The 9560-nt window shown below is 40.3% G+C and overlaps 1 protein-coding gene across 1 annotated transcript; it reads right to left on the reverse strand.

The window, feature by feature from the left end:
- Positions 1-317: 317 nt before the first annotated feature.
- Positions 318-7199, reverse strand: LOC109176484 (DEAD-box ATP-dependent RNA helicase 37-like). The gene is made up of 3 exons (XM_019325928.1): positions 6976-7199; positions 918-1001; positions 318-601 (listed from the first exon to the last, which is right to left on the reverse strand). Exons 1-3 carry the CDS (start codon positions 6997-6999, stop codon positions 341-343), a joined length of 369 nt encoding a protein of 122 aa, XP_019181473.1. The 5' UTR covers positions 7000-7199; the 3' UTR covers positions 318-340.
- Positions 7200-9560: the final 2361 nt, after the last annotated feature.

The following is a 9560-nucleotide window of genomic DNA, read 5'->3' on the forward strand; positions in this document are numbered from 1 at the left end:
TAGTATAATTTACCCTAAGAACTCGGATTTTTAGCATAAATGTAACAACACTGAGGCAGACAGAAATTCAAACCCTAATATATGAAGAGCTAAGGTATGAGATGGGAAAATTTGCAAAGAGGGAAATTCCGCGCTAAGTGTTCTCACTAAAAATTTGCAAAGGGAAACGATGTAATTGAAGGAATTATTTTGATTTTGCAAAGAGGGAAATAACATAACATATACTATATACTATGTCCTAATATAACTTTGCAAAGAGGGAAATAACATAACATATATTATACATTATGTACTAATATAATTAGGAAGATGATCCAGACCTATAAGAAAAAAGCACGACTCAATGAGCATAACAAACCTGAATCTCTTTCGGGAAGGTAGCACTGAACAACATTGTCTGCCTTATGCCTGGTGGAGGCATGTCTGTCTGTTGCACAATTTTCCTTATCTGAGGTTCAAAACCGATGTCTAACATTCGATCTACTTCATCCAAGGCCAGATATCTAATCATCTCCAATGAGACTCTTGCCCTCTCCAATAAATCAACTAACCGCCCAGGAGTGGCAACAAGTATATGCACGCCCCTCTCAAGCTCTCGAAGCTGTCATACAAAATTGAGAAGAATAATTGCAAGGATAACTAAACAAAAATTTAGTGATGGGCTCATGTGGACTGTTTTGCTAGAAAGCACATACTAGCAACAAAGTGATTGGCATGTCAAAGGTGAAACTAAACAAAAATTTCAACTTTAGCTCAACAATTCTTAAAATATCAAGAGCAGAAAGTGATGGACAATTCTTACATATCCTATTTATGTAATGGATTAAGTGGGTTGTCTTTGATAAATCTATGTGACCTATTAACATGTTCATCTTACAAAAGGTTTTATTAAATGAAGATATTAGAAAGAATAGGACCTGTTGATTTATGGGTGCTCCACCATAGGCAACAACCACATTGACACCAGTCTGATATGCAAACTTTCTAGCTTCATCATGAATCTTTACTCTTTAATCTACTGATCTGAATGCCCTTTTGAAGATCAATGATAACGCACCAAACAAATGGATTGTTTACTCAAGAAGAAAGGAAAGAAATCAAGAAATAAAAGGAAAGGGGAATCAGTCATCCAATCAAGTAGCAGATTTCCAGAATACAAACAAGGCATGAGTCAAGGGATTGTAGCAGATTTCAGGGATTGCAGCAGATTATCAGGAGAGAATTTTAGGGTGTTTACTTTTATAACATATATATGAGATTATAAATAAAGGAGTTCCCCTTAGTAATAGGCAGGCAGTAGTAATCATAAAATAAGAGCTTCTTACAGCTGGGCAAGACTATTTCTTGCTGGAGGATATTTTATCCTTGTTTCCTGGTTTCTTTTAATTCAATTCTCTGGTTTGTTTCTTCCTCACAGCTCTTATCTCTAACAAATTGGTCCGACCTGCCGTGCAATGACCAACACACGAATGGACGCTCGTGTTGACTCATTAGAGAAGAGCCAGGAGGAAATGCATACAGAGATGGAGGTAATGCATTCTGAAATAAAAGATCGTATGGATGGGATAGAAGGTACGCTTGCCAAGATGTCCGAGCTACTCTTTTCACTACATGGGAAAAGGTCAGTAGAATCTAGTGTTTCTCCTGTGGTTGCTGCGGGCGGAAATTCCTCTTCAGATAATATCGATTCCGCATCGGTACCATTGCACCAGGTTCCTTCGGTCATTCTTTCGCTGCAGCCTGGCCGGTTGGAGATTCCAACATTTGATGGCACGGATCCGGTGGGATGGCTAGCACGGGCAGATCAGTACTTTGCCATTCAATGCACCCGTGAGGATTTGAAAGTGCCAACAGCTTTCATCAGTATGGAAGGACCAGCACTTCATTGGCTCCGTTGGCTTCAACAGCAACATCCATCTCTCACGTGGAGTCAGTTTACAACAGAGCTTTTGGAAGAATTCGGTGGTGAACTTTCCGGGCCTCCGATTGAACAATTAGCCGCGCTTCGCCAAATTGGTACTGTAGACGACTTTGCTAATATATTTAGAGCCCGTGTTGCCCAAATTCCAGGTTTAGCGCCTCAAATTCAGCTAGGGTTGTTCCTCAATGGACTGAAGCCGGCAATCCGTGCGTGCCTCCAACCAAACGATGTGACAGATTTACGTACAGCAATAAGGGTTGCACGTGCTGTGGAACGTGAATTGGAGTTCCTCTCTTCTGGTCGTATTCCGGGACGAGTGGTTGATGAAGATGACAATTCTTATAAGAAGAAGACTTCTGCTGGGATTGGATGGTCTTCTGGGCCTACTAAACATTCTTCAGCCCATTTTTATGTATCTCCTCATCCTACGCCCAAGCCATTATCAAACAACCCTCACCAATCAGAAAAAAATCACACCACTTCATATAATTCCCAAACACGCTCTTTTGTTCCTCCTATTCGAAATTCCAGTATGAATACACCACAGAAGCAGGCTCGCCAATTCTCCCACCGCGAGTATATGGATATGAGAAACAAAGGTCTCTGCTTTCGTTGTCAGCAACCCTACAGTCCGATGCATGTATGTCCGAATAAGTCTCTACGAACTCTCATTGCAGCAGAAGATGAGGGGGATGATGCAGGTGAAGAACCATCCGAATTGGAATGCATCGACTCAGAGCACTTGCAACTAGATACAGTGCAATATTCATTTTTGGACCTTCCATTGACAGCCTTTGGAGGAATCGACGGCCCAAAAACCATGAAGTTTAGAGGCCAAGTTGCAAGTACAGAGGTCATCATTATGGTGGACAGCGGTGCTAGCCACAACTTCATCTCTCATAAATTATCTACCAAGTTGCAGTATCCATTGGAACCCACACAACAATTTGGAGTCAAGTTAGGGGATGGTCGTCGGGTTGAATCCAAAGGCAAATATTCACAGTTACCAGTTAATTTGGGTCCTGTCACAATGACATTGGATTGCTTTGTCTTCCCATTAGGAGGTGTTGATATGATCCTTGGAGTCGCATGGCTAGAAACTCTGGGCAATATCAAAGCAAATTGGGCAAGAATGACTATGACTTTCAAAGTTGGGGATCGCCTTATACAGCTTAGTGGGGACCCGTCTTTATCTCGACTCCCTGTCTCTGTCAATGCATTGGAGAACCCAAGCGATGTTGATTTCAGTTGTATATTGTGGGAGATTACTACTCTGCCTTCATCGAACAATGAGGATATAGAGATTTCTAATTCCCAACACTCTCAACTTCGTAATTTATTGCAGCAGCACTGCCAAGTTTTCGGTGATCCGCAGGGTTTACCTCCTTCTCGGGCTAATGATCATCAGATTGTTTTGAAGACAGGAACAACTCCAGTAAGTGTTAAGCCTTACCGCTATGGTCATCATAAGAAATACGAAATAGAACGAATGGTTGGTGAAATGCTTGCAGCAGGAATTATTCAACCTAGTTCCAGTCCTTTTTCTAGCCCGGTGTTATTGGTGAAAAAGAAAGACGGTAGTTGGCGATTTTGCGTCGACTACCGGGAGCTCAATAAGGTAACGGTAGCAAACAAATACCCAATTCCAGTCATACAGGAAATGCTAGATGAACTTCATGGTGCTCGATACTTCTCCAAAATTGATCTCCGTTCCGGGTACCATCAGATTAAGGTTGCTACACAAGATGTGGCTAAAACTGCTTTCCGAACGCACTCCGGGCACTATGAATTTTTGGTAATGCCATTTGGATTGACAATCGCACCAGCCACCTTTCAAGCAATTATGAATGACATCTTCCATCCCCTCCTTCGACAATTTGTGTTGGTATTTTTCGACGATATACTAATATATAGCACTACTTGGAAGGATCACCTGAATCATCTGTCAAGGGTGCTGGGAATACTATCTGCCCACCGGTTTAAAGCAAATGAAAAGAAATGCCAATTTGGTCGGACGACAGTGGAATACTTGGGGCACATTGTTTCACAATATGGGGTGGCTATGGATCCAGCAAAAATATCATGCGTGCTGCGTTGGCCTCAACCTAAATCCACAAAGGCTGTTCGGGGATTCTTGGGTCTCACAGGCTACTACCATCGCTTCATACAAAACTATGGGAATATAGCTCAGCCGTTAACTGCACTTCTCAAGAAGGATATGGCAGACAAATTTCATTGGCCCAATAAGGCGCAAATTGCCTTTGATGCGTTGAAGGCTGCTATGACTTCTGCACCAGTCCTAGCAACACCAGATTTTTCACAAACCTTCATTATTGAGTGCGATGCTTCAGGGACAGGTGTGGGTGCTGTTCTTATGCAAGAAGCACGTCCGATAGCATACTTTAGCAAGGCCCTCTCGGGTCGAACCTTGGCAAAATCAGCTTATGAGAAGGAACTGATGGCACTAGTCTTAGCCATTCAACATTGGAGACCATATCTTGGCGGAAGAAAGTTTGTGGTTCGCACTGATCATAGTAGTTTACGCCACCTCATGCAACAACGAGTTACCACGCCATCACAACAAAATTGGGTCGCCAAGCTAATGGGTTATGACTTTGAGATCGCTTACAAGCCTGGCAAAACAAACAAGGCGGCTGATGCTTTATCCCGACAACATGAAGAGTTAGAGTTATCGGCAGTATCCTTACCTTTTTGGTTAGATTGAGATGTCCTTGAGGCTGAAATTTCACGGGATACCAATTTAAAACTCATTAGGGATCGATTGGAGCAAGACCCCACTAGTCAGCCACCATTTCAGCTTGTTAATGGGCGGTTGTTTTACAAAAGGGCGCATTGTCATACCAGCTACCTCGCCATGGATACCAAAACTATTGGAGGAATTCCATTCTACACCTACAGGAGGTCACTCAGGGGCTTATCGCACTTACCGTAGACTGGCTGCAAGTGTATACTGGCAAGGAATGATGAGACGTGTCCAGCAGTTTGTCGCAGAATGCCTCAGTTGCCAGAAAAATAAGTATGACACCTTGGCCCCTGCTGGCTTACTCCATCCGTTACCTATACCATCAGCAACTTGGGAAGATATTGCTATGGATTTCATCATCGGACTACCTCGATCAAATGGGCTGGATTGCATATGGGTGATAATAGATCGCTTCACTAAATATGCCCATTTTGTGGGGCTACGACACCCGTTCACCGCCAAATCACTTGCTGACATCTTTATGAAGGAGATTGTTCGCCTACACGGAGTACTACGATCCATAGTAAGTGATCGAGACTCGGTATTCTTAAGCAATTTCTGGAAGGAATTCTTTGCCAAGCTCGGAACTAAGTTGCGAATGAGCAGTGCTTACCATCCGCAAACAGATGGCCAGATCGAGGTCCTTAATCGTTGTCTAGAACAATATTTGCGATGCTTTGCTTCTGAACAACCCAAACAATGGGGACGATATCTTCATTGGGCCGAGTATTGGTACAATACTTCGTTTCAAGGGGCTGTCGGGATGTCACCTTTTCTTGCCGTATATGGGCGACCCCCTCCGACTTTGCATCAGTACTTACCAGGAGAATTCAAGGTAGCAGCAGTGGCTGAGGAACACATTGATAGAAATGAGCTTCTAAGACAACTTCATCACAATTTGGGGCAAGCACAAAGCCGTATGACAAAGGCGGCAAATACTAAACGACGCGATATGCAGTTCGAAGAAGGTGACAATGTCTTACTAAAACTTCGGCCGCATCGCCAATCATCAGTACAACGTCGCATATACCAGAAACTCGCTCCAAGGTACTATGTGCCATACACTATTGAGAAGAAACTAAGTGCAGTGGCTTACAAGCTAGCACTACCAACTTCAGCCAGAATACATCCCGTGTTTCATGTGTCACAACTTAGGCGTGTCACGGGCCACCACCCTGCAATCACTGAACTTCCAGCAGACATGGCAGTAGAAGACCAAGGGTATATTCCTAAGGATATTCTAGGTACTCGACTCCACAATGGGGTACCACAAGTTTTGGTGCAATGGGAAAATCTGCCCCAGGATGACGCGACTTGGATGGATAGTTCAGATTTTCACGGTCAATTTCCTAAGTCTAGCCTTGGGGACAAGGCTACTTCAGGAGCGGGTGGCAATGATAACGCACCAAACAAATGGATTGTTTACTCAAGAAGAAAGGAAAGAAATCAAGAAATAAAAGGAAAGGGGAATCAGTCATCCAATCAAGTAGCAGATTTCCAGAATACAAACAAGGCATGAGTCAAGGGATTGTAGCAGATTTCAGGGATTGCAGCAGATTATCAGGAGAGAATTTTAGGGTGTTTACTTTTATAACATATATATGAGATTATAAATAAAGGAGTTCCCCTTAGTAATAGGCAGGCAGTAGTAATCATAAAATAAGAGCTTCTTACAGCTGGGCAAGACTATTTCTTGCTGGAGGATATTTTATCATTGTTTCCTGGTTTCTTTTAATTCAATTCTCTGGTTTGTTTCTTCCTCACAGCTCTTATCTCTAACAATCTGCAAGAATGTTAACTGCTCATATTAGTGTAGTTCTAGAAGGGCATTTTTGGCTTCAAATCCCTTTGGGAATTTTATTTTATTTTTCTGAATTTTTCTGGCCAGTGTTATTACAACATTACTAAGAACTCACATACCAAATGCAAGAAAAGAAAAGCTATAAGAGTATAATATACTGAATTGACAAAGACTGGATATTATAATTCCTTTTGACTGAATTCTCTACCACTAAAGATTATTGGATACTTTGTGGCTTTTTCCTAAGATTTGAAATCTTCCATCACAATTTCAATAGTCACCACATGGCCACATCTTCTCCCCTAAGCCACCAGGCTTACTGCCACTTGCCACCATGCAAATTTCTCACACAAATCACCCACCACAAACAAATCCCAAATTCTCCCTCATGGCGTCTCCTTAAAACAATATATAAGCAGCAAAAATGGCACCACAGACTAACCTTGATTAAAAACTATACAAGCAAAAAATGGGTCTCAGGGCTCTGACCTTGACACCTCCACAGAATGGCATTTTCACAAACACTGGGTGTGCACACAAGCTCTCAACTTGTAGCGGCGTTCCCAGCAGAAGAAGCCTCAAGAAATCTTTCGTGGTTTCAGCCAAGAAAGAGAAGAGCGATGAAGAACCCGCCCAGAGGAAGCAATCTTTGTTCACTAGTGTGACGGAAGCCCGCGATTTTTCCCAGGTTAGATCCGCCAAAGATGCCGAGCTTCTTGAATATGCTAGGGAAGCCACTCAATCCGATTGGAGGCGGGGACGGCGTCGGAGATTGGACGCGGAAAGAGGACGGTCGGCGGAGAGCACTGGGTTGATTGCGGAGATGGCAGAGATGGCGGTGTCTGAGGAGAATAGAGATCGGCGGAGAGCACTAGGTTTGCAAAGAGAGAATGTCTGAGAATGGCGGTAGCGGAAATTTTGTCTTAGAAACTAAAGTGTTTGACGGGAAAATTTACAAAGAGGGAAATTTCTCCCGCTTAAGTGTTCTAACTAAAAATTTGTAGAGGGAAACAATTGAATTGAAGAAATTATTTTGATTTTGCAAAAAGAAAAATAACATAACATATACTATATACTATATACTAATATAATTAGAAAAATAACAAAATTTTATTTTAATTTTATAATAAGCTTTCATTTTTTCAAAATTAAATAAGTATATTCATACCAAGACTATGTGGTCTAATGGTACTCGGGTTGGACTTCTATTTGGAAGGTTGTGAGATCGAGCCAGTAACATTTAAAAAAAAAAAAGTATATTCATGATTTTGTAGGGACCGGATCCACCATAAAAAAATATTAGCTTTATTACCCAGGTTGCTAGACCCAAAATAGTACCCGCGAGTATATATGTACAGAACGCGAGATTCATAATTTATATACTGTAGATTCATAAAATCTTTACTCTAGATTCATAATTTCTAAATCGTAGATTCATAATTTAAATACAATAGATTCATAATTTAAATACAATAGATCCATAATTTTTATACAATATATTCATTATTTCTATACTGCAGATTCATAATTTCTAAACTGTATAGTTATCAAATTATGAACATATAGTTTTATGATTTGTGAATACATAGTTCAACAATTGGAAATATGAACATCATATCGAAAATTATGAATATAGAGTTCAATCATTATGAATATGAATTTCAAAAATTATGAATATATAGTTCGGTAATCATGAATATAGAACAGTGTGCACCATGCATGGTGCACACGGTTGCATAGCTTAATTTGCTCTTTATTACTCGGAGGTTTATTACCCAAACAGCTGGCGGCCCAATTATTACAAAGATCACGGCAAAAGAAATGGACTATAGCTTACTGTACGATATCAACTATTCTTTCATATCCATTCTCCACGTGTCCCATGCATGCCGGAATGGTCGATTACCAACATATAGCTAACCTTGTTAGTCATGCGCTAGCCGGAAGGGTCGATTACCAACCCCGACCCCTATCATACCGCCCTTACCCTCCACACCATACCGCACCATTCGGAACACCGCACCATTCGGAACACCACACCGCACCGCCGAGGCCATTCTAGGCCATGTCGGACCGGCGCGACCGCATAGGGCCCCCAATTTTTGGAAGCCCAATTTTTTTAAAAAAAATATTATAGATATAATCTATTATTTTTTATACTTGATAATTATTATTATTATTATTATTATTATTATTATTATTATTATTATTATTATTATTATTATTATTATTATTATTATTTTGAATTCATAGATTGGTCTTAATTGTAATTGAAAATAAAACTTTAATGAATTGAAATTGAAATTTTGGTGAATAATTTTATATTTAAATATTAACAAAAATAGAACTATTAAATTAACTTTTGAACAACCGTTTAGCTTAGTTTGTTATGGCTTGGTGGGTGTAACACTTTAGTAAACAAGAGTTGGTGTAGCTTGGTGGGTTTAGCTTTGTTTGTTATGTTAGAAAACTTGGGTTCTATCTTTTTTAAGGGCATCCTTAACATATTTCATACAATCATTGTCTTGGTTCTAGACAACACAGAAACAAACTGGTTATATACTAGATGTTGTGCCTAAATACATAAGTGTTGGTGTGGCTTGGTGGGTTAAACTTAGTTTGTTATGTTAGAGGTCATATGTTCAACTCTTGTTGTTAACATCCTTGTTTATATTTTATAAAATAATGATGCGCAAAGACCCGTTGTCTTTGTAGTGTTGTGTATTTAAATACGCTTAAAGACAACACACCAACGACAACGGTAAAAAAACCGTTGTCCTTTAAATAAAAAAGAGCGTGCAAAGACAACGGTTTTTAAAAACCGTTCTTTGTAGTGTTGTGTATTCGAGTGCGCTTAAAGACAACACACCAACGACAACGGTTAAATAAAATCGTTGTCTTTTTTTAAAAAAAGAGCGCACAAAGACAACGGTTTTTTAAAACCGTTGTCTTTCTAGTGTTGTATATTCCAGTGTGCTTAAAGACAACACACCAACGACAACGGTTAAAAAAACCGTTGTCTTTTTTTTTTTTTTTTTTTTTTTTTTAAAAAAACGCACATAGACAACGGTTTT

Source organism: Ipomoea nil, unplaced genomic scaffold, assembly GCF_001879475.1.
Source record: "Ipomoea nil cultivar Tokyo-kokei standard unplaced genomic scaffold, Asagao_1.1 scaffold0176, whole genome shotgun sequence".
In the NCBI taxonomy this organism is placed as follows: domain Eukaryota; kingdom Viridiplantae; phylum Streptophyta; class Magnoliopsida; order Solanales; family Convolvulaceae; genus Ipomoea; species Ipomoea nil.

Excerpts from the sequence above, each read along its gene's own strand:
- LOC109176484 (XM_019325928.1), bottom strand. The coding sequence starts at position 6,999 with ATGCCATTCTGTGGAGGTGTCAAG. Across the intron at positions 1,002-6,975 it reads CATTCTGTGGAGGTGTCAAG|ATTCATGATGAAGCTAGAAA; the intron begins GTCAGAGCCCTG and ends TAAAGAGTAAAG. Across the intron at positions 602-917 it reads GAGCACCCATAAATCAACAG|CTTCGAGAGCTTGAGAGGGG; the intron begins GTCCTATTCTTT and ends TTTGTATGACAG.